Here is a 17,993-nt window from a genome sequence, read left to right as displayed (position 1 = left end):
TCTATCGTTGCATAATTTATTCCAGCTAGTGTCATCTAATTCCCTTCCAAAATCGCCTTCCTTCGCTTTCTTCAAGTCCATCATCAAACCTATCTGGTTGCCTATTAGTATATCGTAAAGTAAAGATACAATTCCCTTCCCTCCTTACCCTACCATTAATATTGTTCGTTCTAATCCTGTTAATGTTCTGAGTGCATGTGTCTGTATGTTGGGGTCTCTGAGGAGGTGGGATAATTGTACTTCTTGTAGCCATCCTAGGCCTAGGTCTCTTAGATCAGCTCTGAGTAGTTCTATTGTTTTTTATTTATCCAGAACATAAAAATCTCTCAATCGAAAATATCCCTTTTCCCCCCAAGTCAGAGATTTTAGTGATGATAGTTGTATCTAAATTACCTGGATATATTTGTAATGGGGTAAAGGGAGACAGCACTGGAGACAGCCTGGATGGCCATTTTTTCCAGATTGTAAAAATAGTCTTAGTATACGGATTTTGGATATTAACTCCTTTGTTTTTTATAGGTTGAAAAGGCAGGGCACATAAAGGGCCCATTTCACCTCCTCCTCCTCCTCCTCTTCTTCTGTTTTTGTTTGCCTTCATAATGATAAAAGTGGAGCTGCCGTAACTGAAAAGCTTCCGAGTATGATGCAAAGTGTGGGAGTCCCCAGCCTCCTCCATTTGGTTTTTTGTAGTATAGTTTTAATGCCAGGAGAGGTGCTTTGGCTTGGAAGGCAAATATATTGATTTGACCAGTATTTTTGGTTGGAGAATGGAGAGGACTTGAAATTAAAAACCTGGGAATCAAGGACATTTGTATTGCAGCAATTTGCCTTAAATTGACAAATTCAATTTGTTCCATTTCTTAATAATTTTAATAAGGGGGGCATAATTTATTTTAAATAATTTGTAAAGTTCTACAAATTGGTGTTCCCAAGATATAACTAATGTAGTGTTGATGGTTGGGATCCACATTGCATGACATGATAGTAGATTTTTCATAATTAACTTTTAATCCTGCCACTCGTCAAACATTTTCAAGTTCTTCTTTTAGATTGGAAACTGATTGGTGTGGGTCTTCCAGCATAACTATCATGTCATCCGCATACATATTAATCACATGTTCTTCACCCCCTCCTTTATTCCTCATAATACCTGGTGTTGACATACTGTATTATATTAGCCAGTGGTTCCAGGCAGAGGGTGAAGAGCAAAGGTGACCTGGAGAGTCTATGATGTTAGTACATACTATTGCAGTATGAGCAACATATAATTTGGAGACTGCAGACACAAATCTGGTTTCTAGCTGATAATAGTTTAGGACTCTTAACAGATATTGCCATTCCAGACAGTCAAAGACCTTGAATATGTAGAGTGAGATTAATGGCACTGAATGACCGGTTCTAGTTGCATCATGGATAATACTTAAGACCTGTTGTATTGGGTCTGATATATGTCTTTGGGGAATAAACCCAGTCTGATCCACATGGATTAAGTCACCCACCACCATATTCAGCCATTGAACTAAAATAGATGAAAAGATTTTTTGATCCTGATTAAGTAGTGTAATTGGGCAACCTTTGTGTTGTCTTTTCCAGGTTTTGGTATTACTCTTATCCTGGACATTTTCCAGGTGTTGAGGGGGATCTTCACCCTGCCAAATCTCAGAAAAAAGCTGAGCCAGTCTAGTTGTTTTTTTTATAAAAAGAGGTTCCAAAATCGTCTGGGCTGGGGGCTCTATTGCATTTCAGATGTTTAATGGCTTGCTCAATCTCCTCCACTAGTATATCTCCATTCAACATTTTTGGTTGTTTTCATTAGCTGGTGTAATACCACTTCTTTTCAGATATTTTTCTATAAGATCTACCCCTGGAGATGTTGCATGATAAAGCTGTGCATAAAAATCTGCAAACAGAGAATTAATTTGCATTTGATCAAATGTTAAGGTACCATCATTCCTACTTATTGAATGTATTCTGGAATTCGTTTGAATGTCTTAAGTGCTCTGGACAACATTTTAGAATGTTTCTTACCAGAAAAGTAGTATTTCTATTTTAAATATAAGAGGGATTTAGCAATACCTATGGTATCTATACTTTACAATTCTTTTTACTGGCTTATAGATCCCTGAGTACAGCCCAAGTACATTTATGCTTTAATTCCAGGGCTGCTATGTCATTTAATAAATCTATTTTAAGTGGGTCTGTACGGTTTTTTAATTCTGCACTTTCAGCAATACAGGCCCTTCAAATTGTAGCTTTCATGGCATCCCAGATTATTTTAGGAGCCATGCCTGGTATATCACTTAGTTTAAGATATTCTTCAATGGCCTTCTTAATAGTTAACGTGGCAAGTTGTTTGGTTAGGAGATTAGAATCCAGACACCATATTGGATGGTATGGCCTTTGAGAGTTTAATAACCAGTCTGTTTCAATAGCCACATGATCTGACAATATTTTGGGGAGAATATTGGATTAGATGAGGTTAGGGAGGGACCAGGATATAATCTAACCTGGAGAAAGAGTGAGACTCTGGGGGAAAATAAGAGAAATCCCTAAGTCCCAGATTCAAACATCTCGAGGAATCAATCAAATGAAAATGTTTCAACAATGGTGCCAGGGTCTTCCCGACATTTATCTAATTGGGAACCAAGCTTCCTATCCAAGTCTAAATCACATACAGCATTTAAATCACCTGCTATAACCAGATCCCCGATTGCAAACTGAGCTAGTTTCCTAAAGAACTTGACCAAAAAAGAATATTAGTACACGTTGGGTGCATATACTGAATCTAGTATAATAGGTTGGCCTTCTAATTTACCCGCCAGGAATAAATATCGTCCCACTGGGTCCCTCTTTATCTTATCTGTCTGAAAGTCCACATGCTTTGCTATAACAATGGCAACTCCTCTGGCATGGTTAGTCCCTATCGCTGCATACTGGGGACAAAAATATGAATGAGCTAAAAGCTTTTTCTCTAGCTCTCTGGCCTGAAATGATGGCGAGCTTCCGAGCCTGAAGGTGATCAGATACTCTCCGTCTTTTGACCACATTCCCCAACCCCCGAACATTAAGGGTAATAATTAACCGTAAGTTAGACATATTCATAAGATGATTGATTGTTAAGCCCCAAACTCCTTGGCATTACAACATAGACAATCATAGAATAGTAGAGTTGGAAGGGGCTTCTAAGGCCATCAAGTTCAACCCCCCGCTCAATGCAGGAATCCACATTAAAGCATCCCTGACAAATGTTTGTCCAGCTGTATCTTGAATACCTCTTGTGTGTGAGAGTCAGGTCATTGGTTCCATTGTTGTATTGCTCTAACAGTCAGGAAGTCTTTCCTGATGTCCGGCTGGAATCTGGCTTCCTGTAACTTGAGCCCATTAATTCGTGTCCTCTGGGACAATCGAGAAGAGATCCTGGCTCTCCTCTGTGTGACAACCTTTCAATTATTTGACGAGGGCTATCATGTCTCCCTTTAGTCTTTTCCAGGCTAAACATGCCCAGTTCTTTCAGTCTCTCCTAATAGAGCTTTGTTTCCAGACCTCTGATCATCCCTTTACAGTGTTTCTGACAAAAGTTGATACATTCAAATACAAGTTTTCTAATTTCAGGTCTCCTTTCCCTCTTACATCAGGCTTGAACAACTTACGACTCAGCAAGCTGAATTCAAGTTGTGACCTGTTTTTGGAGTCTTAGGTAGCAAAATAGGAGACTGCCATATATTGCTGGGAGATTAGGTTCAGCTTGCTGTGTTACCAGTTGTGCAAACCTGCTCTCCACAAGGAAAAAAATGCTCACGCACATCAGTCTTTGCTCACCTGCACCATGGACTCAGTCAACACAGCTTCATTTACCTCCAGGATGGCATTCTTGATTTCCTCGTAAGGCATGCGGAAAGAGCCCAAAAATATCGCTGCCACATGCAAAGAGAAGGACAAGTAAATCTTTGGGCCAGCAGAACCACAAGTCAGAGAGCGTCACCTCAAATGACTTCAGGCTTTCAATGCACTCTGCACTTCCGCTCAGTCTCGCAGACCAATGCTCCACAGCTACCATCAATACTTACAAAGATTCTGTGCATTCTTTGAATCCAACACTCTCAGCTCCTTGACTCTCTTCTTTGGCTGGCCCTTCTCCTCTCCATTATCCTGCTGTTTTTTTGCTGTGGGCCAGAGGAATGCCAAACCTTAGTCACCTGAGCAGCCCTTTCACTTTGAACTAGCCAGCATGCAACTTCCTGACAGCTATCAACCTCCCTCGGTAAATCAAGCATCCCCCAACCCTCCCATCCCCATGTTTTTAAAGGGGTGGCAGACAGAAAGAGCCAAAAATGTAGGGGAAGATGCTCCGCTCACTTTCTCTCTTTTTTCTCAACAAGAATGCTAGGAACTGTAGCAGAAGCGATCCAGCAACAGGAGAGCATAGGGACACAAAGCCCACACTGTGTAAGCAGGAGGCCCTTAGGAGAAGGCAGGCTAAACCTTGTAGCTACACATATCCTTTCCAACAAGACTGGGCAAATGTGACATACAGCCTCGGGTTTCTGTCGAGCTCCCATAGCAAAGATTGGCAAGTGGGGTCAAGCCACTCTGTGCTTCCCCCGCTCTCTGCTTATGAGCCCTGACAGGCCTTTCGGTATTAAGGGCAGCAGTCCCAGCAGCGTGCTCACGCAAAAGGGACCACTCTGCTCCCCCTTTCTGTTGGCACAAAGAACTCTGCCACATGTCCTGCTCTGTCCTTCACGTCCCTTTATGTGGCAGAGGGGTCGAGGGGATGGCGGAAGTGCCAGCAGCTGCTCCACATCTGGCATTTCAAGCAGTGGCAGCAGGGATACCCTCCTCGAACTGCCCTGGGGAGCCTGTCACCGGATCCTACGAACTGCTGCCTCAACAGCAGCAGCACTGTCCAAACATTCGGGGGAACGTCCTGAATGCCCAAGCTGCCTCAGAAGGCGGTGGGCTCTCCTTTGCTAAGAGGCTTTTAAGCAGAGGACAGGCGGCCTTCTTCCAGGGATTTCCTGCACTGGGCAGGGGGTTGGACTGGGTGGCCCTTGAAGTCCCTCGCAACTCTATGGCTCGTGAAGTCAGACTGCGGTGTTCTTGCTGTCGCTGAGGTTCCAAGGTCTGATCATATATCTTCTATCACTGACTTGTAAACAGCCACACATTTTGGTTGCCTGTGGTGGGAAAGAACCACCTTCATGCAAATAGGTAAGGAAGCTTTTGTAAAGTGGTAAGCTGCCAAGCTGTTACTACAGCCCATTAAAAGATCATAAATAGGGTGTGTGTGTGTGCGCGTGCGTGCGTGCGTGGACAGCTAATTTTGTGGATTTGCTTGCAAGGATGCCTTCTATACATTGATAATATCTCATTATTATTATTATTATTATTTATTTATTTATTTATTTATTTATATAGCACCATCAATGTACATGGTGCTGTACAGAGTAAAACAGTAAATAGCAAGACCCTGCCGCATAGGCTTACATTCTAATAAAATCATAGTAAGCAATAAGGAGGGGAAGAGAATGCAAACATGCCATGCTACGCCACAGAATTTCTCCTCCCCCTTTCCTAATCGAAGGGCTATACTAATTTTGCTTCAAAGGATCCATATTCTGTGTTTCATGGGACTTTGTGCACCCAAGAAAGAAATTACATCTCTGCGCATGTATCACACACCACCTATCTTTAGGCATGCAGTTTCTTGAAAAGATGACTAAGAAGTTTTCACTCACATCTGACTGCAAGATGGGTAATTTCTTGGAACAATTACAGGACAACTAGGTTGCATTACTACAAAGGAAAATAGGAAGACAATGAAGAAGGAGGAGAGCAAGAGAAGTAGTGTATCAGGGATATAGACAGGTTGCTTACCTGTAACTGTAGTTCTTCGAGTGGTCATCTGTGCAGTCACACATATGGGCTCTGCGCCTGCGCGGGGCCAGGTTCGGAAACTTCTCTAGCTGAAAGTCTTTTAGGCGGGAACCCCTCCCCCACCGTCCACTGAGCATGCTCAGGGGTTCCCGCCTAATCCCCTCAGTTCTTGAAAACTGCCTAAACAGTCTCACTGAGGTGAACCACCAGGTAATCAAGAATGACACCATAGTGGGGACGGTGGGAGGGTTGTGTGACTGCACAGATGACCACTCGAAGAACTACAGTTACAGGTAAGCAACCTGTCTTTCTTCTTCGTGGCCTCTGTGCATCACACATATGGGCGAATAACAAGCTGACTACCTGGAGGTGGGTGGTGTCAGGTGATGGATGAAAATTCAACGGATTGCCGATAAGACGGCACGCCCAAAAGCGCAGTCTCTACGCGCTCTGATGTCCAGACGGTAGTGACTGGCAAAAGTTAGAGGTGTCGACCAGGTATCCGCTTTGCAGAGGTCTGGTATGGCAATACCTCTTTCAAATGCTGTAGAAGTGGCCACTCCTCTGGTGGAGTGAGAGCGCACTTTACCCTCCAATGGGAGTCCAGCGAGTTCATAGGTTAGCTTAATAGTCTGAACCACCCAAGCAGATATTCTCTGTGGAGATGCGTGGAGTCCCTTTTGCTTGCCCCCATAGCAAACAAAAAGTCTATGGGATCTCCGGACGTTGGCAGTTCTAGACTGGTAAAAGGCCAGAGCCCGTCTCACATCTAGGGTATGTAGAGCAGACCCAATAGGTGACGTCGGCGAAGGAAAGAAACTTGGAAGCGTAATGTCCTGCCCAAGGTGAAAAGAAGAAACAACCTTTGGGAGAAAAGCTGGGTCCGGTCTAAGGACCACCTTGTCAGCGTGAAACACCGTGTATGGTGAATCTATGCGGAGTGCAGCAAGTTCGGATGCACGCCTGGCAGATGTGACTGCCACAAGGAATGCCACCTTAAAAGTTAGTAGGCGCAAGTCCGTCCTTGCTAAAGGTTCAAAGGGTTTGGCAGATAGTGCCTTGAGCACCACGGAGAGGCTCCATTGAGGGACAAAGGAGCGAACTGGTGGAATGGTGTTTTTCATGCCCTTCATGAACCGTTTTGTCAAAGGGTGTGTGAAGACCGAACAGCCCTGAATCCAATGGTGTGAGGCAGAGATAGCTGCTAAATAAACTCTAAGTGACGAGAACTTGAGTCCTTTTTTAAATAAAGAAAAAAGAAAGGAAAGCACTGTTGCTATTGGTGCTGAAAATGGGTTCTCGTTTCTACTAATGGCAAAGGCAGAAAAAGCTGTCCATTTGTTTGCGTATGATTTCCTAGTAGCTGGTTTCCTAGCTGCTAGGATAATGTTCCATATGTCAGTAGGCAGCGGTTGGCTGTCTAGCGATGCCTTATCCTCCAAGCCGTTAGGTTTAGGGATTGGACATCTGGATGGAAGATGAGTCCCTTCCCCTTGGAGATGAGATTGCGGCATTGAGGTAGTCTGATATACTCCGCTGAGGACAGTTTGAGTAGTGGAGTGAACCACGGCTGCCTTGGCCACCAAGGTGCTACTAAGATGGTGTTGGCGTTGTCGCTGCGCAGCTTTACAATGACTTTTGAGAGGAGTGGTATGGGGGGAAACAGGTACAGGAGCTGTCCTGTCCACGTCCTCTCGAAGGCGTATCCTAGAGATGCTGCCCTGTGGCCCGCCCACGTGCAGTACTGGCTGCAGATGGCGTTCTCTGGTGACGCGAATAAATCTATTACAGGCTGTCCCCATGCCTGAAAGATCATGTCCAGAACAGTGTCCTTCATCCGCCACTCGTGCGTATCCACAAAGGTGCGGCTGAGGTCGTCTGCCAGGATATTGTCCTGGCCTGCGATATGAATGGCAGAGAAAGTCATGTCGTGGGCAATTGCCCAATGCCAAATGTCCAAAGTGAGGGAGATCAGGTCCATAGACCTCGTCCCACCTTGCTTGTTTATGTGCCAGACAGCAGCCATATTGTCTGTATGGATCTGGATTACGTGACCCGATAAGGTCTGCTGAAAAGCATACAAAGCTTTTTGGATAGCCATCAACTCCAAGACGTTGATGTGTCTTTTCCTGTCGAGGAAGCTCCATCGCTCCTGGATAGTCAGGTCCCCGCAATGGGCTCCCCAGCCCAATAGGGATGCGTCTGTCATCAGATGTTGTGATGGAATTTGGGGTTTGAAGTCCAAGCCTTGTGTGATATTGGACAAGTCCATCCACCAAAGGAGTGTGTCCTTTATTTTGGCAGGGAGCAACAATTTCACTCAGTGAGCGTCCAATGTATTGTCGTACTCCCTCAGAAGCCACAACTGTAGAGGTCTCATGTGCAAACGTGCCCAGGGGACGACGTTGACCGTCGCTGCCATGAAACCCAATAACCTTTGCACCTGGAAGGCAGAGGTAATTTTTGAGCGGAAGAGCTTAATTGCAAGTTTAATTAACTTATTAGCACTATCCTTTGGGAGGAAAGCCCTGGAGCGGGTTGAGTCCAGAATTGCTCCAAGGAATTTAATTTTTTGGGATGGATAAAAATTAGATTTTTCCTTATTGATGCAAAGGCCTAATTCGTTGAGTAATTTGATGGTGAGGTGGGTATTACGGGCGGCTTCTTGCTCCGTATTAGCCACTATCAGCCAATCGTCCAAGTAGGGGTAAATTTCTACCCCTCGAGTCCTCAGAAAGGCGCAAACTGGTGCCATACACTTTGTGAAGACTCGGGGTGCCGTAGAAAGCCCAAAAGGAAGCACTTTGAATTGGAAAACATCTTCCCCTACTATGAACCTGAGGTATTGGCGATGAAGGGGATAAATTGAAATATGAAAATATGCATCCTTAAGGTCGATAGACGTGAACCAATCCCCTTGGGAGAGGAAAGGCAGGATGCTTGCTAAAGAGTTCATCCGGAATTTTTTAGGATTGATGAACTTGTTTAGCTCCCTGAGGTCCAAAATAGGCCTCAGCCCCCCATCCCGTTTCGGAACCGTAAGGTAGAGGGAATAGAACCCGCTTCCTAGAGTGCGAGTTGGTAATCGCTCTATGGCGCCCTTATCCAACAGAGACGTAGTCTCTTGCAATAGAGCATCTGTAGGTGGTGAGAAACTTGCGGTTCCGAGGGGAGGGGTGGTGGAGAATTCTATTTTGTAGCCCCGAGATACGATGTTAAGGACCCATGTGTCGGATGTAATAATGGTCCAATTGTAGAAAAAAGGGGCAAGGATGTCACCAAACTTAGGTGTTAGGCTGTTTGGCGTAAGACAGTCAAAGGCGCCGTCTTTGATTCGGGTCAGGCCTGCTCTTATTTTGCTTGAAACGACCCGGGTACTGTTGCCTTCTGTACTGACCCTGAGGTTGGTATGTAGCAGGGCGGTGTTGCAGTTGGAACTGCTGCTGTGTTCCGGGCCAGCGTCTCTGGCGGAATGGTCTCTGGAGCTGTAGTTGCTGCTGACCAATCCCCATCTTTTTAGCTGTATTTTTGGCTTTCTGGATGCTCTCCATTGACTCGTCTGTGGACGAGTGGAAGAGTCCTTCCCCGTCGAAGGGGAGGTCCTCTATCCGGGTACGTGCCTCCTGGGATAGTCCTGCGGACCTGAGCCAAGCATGTCGCCTCAACGCAACTGAGGCTACCATTGCTTTCGAAGCACAGTCAGTGGCGTGTCTCGCTGTGTTAAGTTGTTGGCGTGACAGCCTCATGGCTTCTGTATAAAATACATTTGCCAGCTCCCTTTGATCATCTGGCAGATATCCGGAGAGGGATGCCATCTTTTCCCACAGGAAAGATTGATATTTAGCCATGGTGGCTTGGTAATTGTGCACTCTTAGTGACAAAGATGTGGAAGAATAAATTCTTCTTCCCAAGCCGTCCAGTCTCCAGCCCTCCTTGTCAATCGGAGCGTTGTGTTTCCTCTGAGTGCGTCCTTGGGATGCCTCAACTATGATTGAGTTAGGCTTGGAGTGGGTGAAAAGAAATGGCGCGGTCTTTTCTTGGATTTTGTAGATGTTATCTAACTTCCTCGACGTTGGTGGCATAGAGGAGGGCATTTTCCACGACTGTTGGGCTGTGCGTAATAGCACGGGTAAGTATGGGATTGCCGCTGGGGTAGCCAATTCGCAGTATAGGTCGTCGTATACCGGATCATTTAGCTTCTCTAATGGTTGGGAAGTTTCGATCCCCAGGGATCTAGCCATTCTTTGCACTTGATCTGTGAAGTGAGTTAAGTCCTCAGAGGGTGAAATAACATCTGTTGCTATCACCAAATCATCCGGTGAAGGGATTGATGGTGGAGGTGATGGTTCCTGAGAGGAGTCTGATCGATAATCCTCATCAGAGAGCTCATCTAAAGCACTTCCCCTCATTCTAGCCGCGGGTAGGGCTTGCAGAGTCTGCGACGGTACCGATGTTGTTGGTGCCGTAGCTTGCACCTGTTGAGGTGGGGGCCTCGGTACGATGGCTGCGTTGGCGGCGGCATAGCGGTAGCATCTTCCGTGGGTGGAGGACGGGAAACTGTCTCCGATGGAGGCTGGGGAAAATGCGGGTATGGGGCATACTGCTCCTGGTAATAATAGGAGTCTTGGTCCCTTCTATATCTCCAGTCCTCGTAGTAATAAGGAGGATACTGTGGAGGATGCCAGTATTGAGCCGAATGAATCGACGCCGGCGAACGGTCTCGCACAGACCAGTATCGACGGTCGTCGGTATCAGGAAAAGGCATATCTCGGTACCGATGTATGTTGGTATCGAAGTCCCAGTACCGATGTGTGTCGGTATCGAAGTCTCGGCGCCGATGTGCGTCGGTATCGAAGTCTCGGTATCGATGTGCGTCAGTGTCGAAAACCGGACATGGCTCATGCCTTTGTCGGTATCGATGTCCATCCGTACCGATGGGTGGTTGTTGGCTTTGTCGGTATCGAGGGGAGGTGGGGCCCTCTTCTGCCAGCGTCGGATCTTGTGAGGAGGCTCTGATCTCTCCTTCTGAGATTGATGCCCTTAAACTTGTCTCCTCTATCGGTACCGTAATGATATTGAGAGATGGTACCGGGGACGGCATTATCTGTTCCGATCGTAACGGCGTCAAGGCCGGTGGAGAAGACGGAGTTGCTCTTCTCGGTATCAAGAAGGCTCTCGGTACCGATAGTGTCGGTATCGGGCTTGCCGTTATTGGAGGCGTTTTTTGCAATGAAAGCCTCGATATCGGGCTCTTCGGTACCGTGGGACGCTTCGGTATCGAAGGCGTCGGTACCGGAATCATCGGTATCGAAGGGTTTGACTTTGCCGATTTTTTCTTCTCCTTCGATTTAAGTTTGCTCTTTTTCTTTTGGGGTTCTTCAGACCCAACGTGCTCTCTCGCTCTCTTAGATATCTTCTTGGCCGCTTTTAAGGAAGCGGATAGAGAGGAGGAAGGGGGGTGAACCGGGAAGGCATCACTCCGCAAAGGAGGAGGTTGGGGCATTGACTCCATAGTATTGGGAGATTTGGAGCGTCGAGACGTACCCGGTTTCTCCACTGCCTCCAACGCCTTTTCCCACAGCAGTGCCCGAAGGCGATCTGATCGGTTCTTCCTGGTTTGCCTGGAGAATTTTAGGCAAAAACAACAGGATTCGACGACATGCGTCTCCCCCAAGCACAGCAAACACCGGGAATGTCCGTTGGTTTGGGATATCTTCTGCCCACAACCGGAGCACTTTTTGAAGAGGCCTTGTAGTGCCATAGGCACCAAGGCTGAGGTAACTAACAACAGCTAATTTTTATTATTATTATTATTATTATTATTATTATTATTATTATTATTATATAACTATATAGAAAGGTTAGAAAACTGTAGAATTAAGGAAAGGATGAAAAAACAGTATTTTTCAGCTAAGGTATAACGATACCAAAAACAGAGAAGTCTCCAAATGCCGTTGACCCTACAGGTGGTTTTATTTATTTATTTATTTATTTATTTATTACATTTTTATACCGCCCAATAGCCGAAGCTCTCTGGGCGGTTCACAAAAATTAAAACCACAGTAAAACACCCAACAGTTTAAAACACAATTACGAAATACAGTATAAAAAGCGCAACCAGGATAAAACCACACAGCAAAGTTGATATAGGATTAAAATACAGAGTTAAAACAGTAAAATTTAAATTTAAGTTAAAATTAAGTGTTAAAATACTGAGTGAATAAAAAGGTCTTCAGCTGGCGACGAAAGCAGTACAGTGTAGGCGCCAAGCGGACCTCTCTGGGGAGCTCGTTCCACAACCGGGGTGCCACAGGTTGAAGAGAACTGAGAGGATTAGGCGGGAACCCCTGAGCATGCTTAGTGGACGGTGGGGGAGGGGTTCCCGCCTAAAAGGTTTTCAGCTATAGAAGTTTCCGAACCTGGCCCTGCGCAGGCGCAGAGCCCATATGTTTGATGCACAGAGACCACGAAGAAGAATGCTGCATTGCCACAGAGCTCCTGTATCTCTGTAAGTCTTTAGGGCAACCCTGATGTTGCGCAGTAGTTCCCCAAGGTGAAGGCAAAGGACACCTATTTGATTTAAACATAGCTTCTCTGCAACATGCTAGCAGAATAGATTCCATTAGCTCAGGACCAATGCCTCTGTCATACTGAATCACACTCCCTGGCAGGGAAAGCTGGGGGCGGGGAAAGAAGAAAAGAACGGGTATAATTCACACAGCCAATACATCAATGGTGTTTCTCTTAATAGTTTATCCTCCTTGACACATGCACACTCCCCAGGTTAGGAGCATTACTGCTAAAGGTTAGAGTCATTGACCTAGTTTTCTGCGCATCTGCATCAATGCACACATTAAGGGTTCAGAGACAGGAAAGGAACACAACTGCCTTCAGCATATATATCCATGTGGGGTGGGGTTTTCTGGTTGAAAAGGCTTTGACGTGCAGGAACTGGGAACTGGGAAGGGGGAAAGTGGGTGTGAAGGTGGCATGGTCAGAAAGAGGGAGCTTGCTCTAAACTATGAAACAGAACTGGCTGGGGAAAGGATTTGCCCTTCCAGTTGTTTGAGGCATTAGAAGCAGAAGTAAAAAGGGCCACATACTTACTGAGATGGTAAACCTGACTCAGGGCAGCATCACTTCAGAGTGAAGCTAGGAATTCATAAGCCTGAATGCCCTTCCAAACAAAACTATTCCCTGCATAAAGAAAAACAGATCCTAGGAAGAAGGCTAAGCTATCACCCCTCTCCCTGAAAAGGCTAATTTCTATGTGCAGGGAACATGTTTTGTATGAAAGAACATTTGACCATTGGAGCTTCCACCTATATTCTAAAGTGGAAAAATGCAACAATGTTGACCTCAAATTAGGAAAAGCAAGTAGGAAAGGAAAAAACCTGTGGAAGCACCTTGTTCACAAAGAGCCCAGCTGGCAATATGGGGACGTATTGCCCAAGACAACAGGAAAGGCTGAAGGAGGTAGGGTACATGGCAACTATTTTGCTTCTCAGAATGAAGAAGGCCTCATGGAATCCAGAACCCCAAATCCACTTGCACAACGTATTCCTGGGAGCCCTATCATAGTGACCTCCTCAAGGAAAGCTCATTGGCTCAGCTTCTGGGTTTCTGGCCATTTCAACTCACAAGCACACAGGCCTCGTGTCTTCCAGGTGCATACGGCACAGCATTTTATTCAGATTCACAGCTAAGGCATGTCTTCTAGTATTACAGAGGGTGCTAAAAATCTCTACCTCCACTAGTGTAAAGAGAGCCCAGGTTTATGGATCAGTATCTTTTCAGGGGCATGCTTGCTAAGTATCAGAATGGAATCTGCTAGAGTCGAGGAAATAACACACACACACGCACACACAGACACACACACACACCCCTGGCCTCTAAGGCTTATTCATTGGGAAAGCAAATTTCCATTTCTAAATCCCTCCACTTGGGAAGAAATAGACTGTGATATAAGGATTAGATTCGTTAATAATCTGATTCTGATAAATACTGCTTTTTCTTTGTGGCTGCCTTAAGAGTCCCCCCACCCCCTGCAATTCAAGGCAAAACATTCCTTTCTAGTTTAGACAAAAAATATGTAAGCATTTTCCCTGGGGTGAGTTGTGGCATAATTCTGCAGTTCCTGCATATTAAGACAGAAAGCAAACTATCAAGTTTGCCAGCATTTAGTATCAGAGGACGAAAAGGGGGTTCAGCCTTGCTATATCTAGAGTTTAGAGCTGGTACAAACACATCCCACCTTTTGTAAAATAAAGCTAGCTTGCTGGCCTCTGTGTGTTGTGAGTGAGCATGCGTGCATGAGAGAGAGGACAGAATGCAGACCCATCAAAGAGCAGCAGCCGGTGACTCAGCTTGCCTCACCCTCCCTGCAGGCTCCTCCCTGGCTCAGTCTTATTTTTCTGCGCCACAAACACAAAATGGAGTCTAGAGGGAAGACAAACATCCTCTCTAAAATGGCTGAATGCGGCAAAAGAAGCCATAGAATAGTAAAATAGGGCAACAGCACCATCTGGTGCTCGAACGACACAATATCCCTAGAAAAACCCTGGATTGAAAAAGTGCTTTAATGGAATTTAGGACATGCCTGCTAGAAAATGTAGGAAGCTGTGGCAGCAACAACAGCAGCAATTAGCTCTTTCATAGGTAAATTGCAATAACACTGATGTTCTGATAATGGCTCCATAAGAACCTAAGAAGAGCCACACTGGACCAGACCAAAGTCCCATTCAGTCCAGCACTCCGTTCACACAGTGACCAACCAGGTGTCGCTGAGGAACAAGCAGGACATAGTGCAACAGCGCCCTACCACCCATGTTCCCCAACAAATGGTGTATCTAGGCTTACTGCCTCGATTGGGAACACATAACTCTATGAAGAAAATAGATATAATTGCATATGGAGAAAGTCCTGAACCCTGATATTCATCTCAGACTTTCCCTTTTCTTCAAAGTGTATTTATTTATTTTTATAAATAAATAAATTTATTTATAAAATAAATTTATTTACAAAGTGTACTGATATCAAGGAATGCCCTCCATAGAGCTCTTGAGAAAACATAGTTTCAGAGCAGCAGAAGGTGGCAAGAAGGAGGAAAGCCGCTTTAGTAGTACAGCGTTTGCTTTACCTTTCCATTTTTGCACCCTGGCTTGTGTTAAACATATATTATACAGTCCCTTGGGACCTGGAGAACCTTTTACTTACTCAATAGGAGGCCAGCTTATCCCTGAAGATATGAAGCCTCCTTACATCTGCCCTGCCACTGTCTATTTGGCTTTCTAGGGTCACCAGCAGAGGCCTTCCCCATCACCTGCTACCTGACCTTTTTAAAAACTGCAGATGCCAGGAAATGGACATGGGATTATCTGCCAGCAAAGCATGCACTTTACTTTCAAGCTATGGCTCTGCCCTAGGACAGGAGAAATCGTAAGCACACATGGCCTAACAAGACTCGATGGCCTTGTAGGCCCCTTCCAACTCTGCTATTCTATGATAAGAGGCCCATGACAATATCACAAAGAAGTAGAAAAAGCAGAACTCTAAGTGACTTCTGAGGGCTCCTGCTTGTCTCTTGTAAATGAGGATGTGGGAATTGCAGAATTCTTCCTAACAAAAAGTAGTTGCTATGTGGATTGTCTATCAGGCAGGTGGGGTTTACCCTATTCTGCACAGGATTGCACTTCCCCTAAAGTACCAGGCTTGTAGGTTGGGGATGCTGACAGATCCACTAGAGGCATGCTGTGCCTATCACCAGCTAAAGCTGGGGCACCAGTTGCCATCCCACTTGCACACAGTCAAATCAGCCAGAGGTATCCATGCTTTGTCTCCAGATTAAACAGTTGCAATGTGTTGTATGGGGAACTGCTTTGAAGACTACCTGGAAAACCATTGGGTTTTCAACTGGGACTGGCCAGTGGAAGCATATCGTGCCAGTTTTGAAACAACTTCTCCAGCTACTGTCCATTTATGAGCACAATTTAAAACTAAGCACCAGCACTTTGAAGCCCTTTATGGCATACCCAGGGGTAGGGAAGGTGGTGCCCTGCAGAGGGTTGGACTACAACCCTCAGACTCCCTTACCATTGGCTATGCTGCCCAGGAATGATGGGACCTCTGAGCTATACCTTAAGTAGTAAGAACTCCTGAGGTATGGAACACAAAAGGTGCCATCTCACATAGTGGGGTAGGTGGAATGATGCACAGGAAGATCTGGAAAAACAGGTCCATGCGTTGTCTGGAGGCTACAATGGCCAAGACAATCCCTTTAGCAACTTAAGTTGGCATCAAATGTCTCTGTGAACACATGACTTGCACAAACAGCTTAAAATGCATTCTCCCAACTCAGCTTGGGTGGCTCAGCACAGGAGTCCTGGGAAAGTACAGTTTACACATTTGGGTGTGTCCCCAAACCGAGAACAGCAGGCACAGCTGCAGGGCATGAATGATGCACAACTCTGTGGGAGTTGAAAAGCAAATATGCCAGCAATAGGGTGGCAGAGACAAGAAAGTTGCAGAATGGGGGGCATTGACAGAAATGTGTGAATGCTTAATATTAGAACACAGGTGTAGAAAGAAAGCCAGAACAATGACCAGACTAAAGTAGAAGGCAAATCTCAGAGTCTCAGTGGGACTTCAAAAGGGCAGTAGCCTTGTTCCACAGTCTGAGAAAAGGCTCTCAAAAGCTCTACAAATACTCATTGATCATCCGCCCCCTAAAAAAGAGCTGTGTGTGTTTCAAAAATTTACCTAAATATCCCAAAAAATTGTAACAAAGAAAGGGTAGAGTTTAGCAGTATGTAGCCATTTAGGAGCAGATGGAAAGCCTCCCTGATTGTTATAATCTCAGGGTCTGTCTATCTGTCTCATAGGCACACACACACAGACACGGAACAGGTTGACAAATCCCCTGTTCTACACTGAAAGGAAACACAAAGAACCCCTATACTGTAATGTGAGCTGCTGCTAAAGCTTCCCCGTGAGGAATGCGAGGTGTAAAAGAAAAGCAACAGATGGGGAAGGCAATGACAGGAAAAGAAAAGCCTTTGTCTGTGGGAAAGGAACACCCTGGCTTTTCCTTTCTTTGTTTCAGAGGAAAACGAGGCCAGCAGGAGGGGAGGGGCAGCAGCAGCAGCAGGAGGAGGAGGAGGAGGAGGAGGGATGGGGGGAGGAAATGGCCACCGCCTTGATGACACAATGTCAGCCGACTTCATCCTCCAATCCAGTGGCTCTGACATCACTGCCAGGGAACTGAGCCAAAGTTGCTCAACTGCGCACATCTGGTGGATAAAAAAAGTACTACAAGGAATTTTTAAAAAACGGGGGGAAATTGGGAAAATGCATTTTTCTAATGATTCCTCACTAAAGCAACGTCTCAGCAATATGGCACAGAAATGTGAAGCATATAAGGCACTCATGAGAGGAGTTTATTAAGAGTACCTATGATTCCTCCAAGTTAAAACAACAACTCATACTCTTGAAAAAGTATTGATGACAAGGTATCTATCCGAGTTTGATGGTCTTGATCATACATGGCTGGGGTAAATGCATACATCTGTAACCACTTCAGACCTCTAAGGGGGGGGGGGGGGTAGTGTCATCTTCCAATATAGTGGATGGCAGGGTTTTTTCAAGCAAGCATAAATTCAGAAAAATAATGCAGTTGAGCCACTTTGTCTCAGTTACCTGGCAGTACAGCCAGGGAATAGCAACATGTGAATGGGCTGCATAAAGTATTTGGTCCCACAATGTGTGTGCGCACACATATATTATCTAAAGCACAGACAACAAAACTTTTGATGAGTTAAACTAGGGTGACCATATGAAAAGGAGGACACGGCTCCTGTATCTCTAATAGTTGCACAGAAAAGGGAATTTCAGCAGGTATCATTTGTATATATGGAGAACTTGGTGAAATTCCCTCTTTATCACAGCAGTTAAAGCTGCAAGAGCTATACTAGCGTGACCAGATTTAAAAGAGGGCAGGGCACCTGCAGCTTTAACTCTTGTGATGAAGAGGAAATTTCACCAGGTTCCCCATATATACAAATGATACCTGCTGAAATTTCCTTTTCAATACAACTGTTAAAGATACAGGAGCCCTGTCC

The 17,993-nt window shown here is 45.4% G+C and overlaps 1 protein-coding gene across 1 annotated transcript in view; it reads right to left on the bottom strand.

Annotated features, from left to right (window-relative positions):
• Positions 1-17,993, bottom strand: part of DIAPH1 (diaphanous related formin 1) — a 182,443-nt gene that overhangs the window by 60,680 nt on the left and 103,770 nt on the right. Inside the window, exons 18-19 of the mRNA XM_063130058.1 lie at positions 4,068-4,163; positions 3,820-3,914 (exon numbers count right to left, since the gene is read on the bottom strand). Of these exons, the coding sequence (XP_062986128.1) occupies positions 3,820-3,914; positions 4,068-4,163 (191 nt within the window). The remainder of the gene's footprint in view (positions 1-3,819; positions 3,915-4,067; positions 4,164-17,993) is intronic.

This window comes from Elgaria multicarinata, chromosome 7 (assembly GCF_023053635.1).
Source record: "Elgaria multicarinata webbii isolate HBS135686 ecotype San Diego chromosome 7, rElgMul1.1.pri, whole genome shotgun sequence".
In the NCBI taxonomy this organism is placed as follows: Eukaryota; Metazoa; Chordata; class Lepidosauria; order Squamata; family Anguidae; genus Elgaria; species Elgaria multicarinata.
This window is presented reverse-complemented; position numbering and strand designations above follow the sequence as displayed.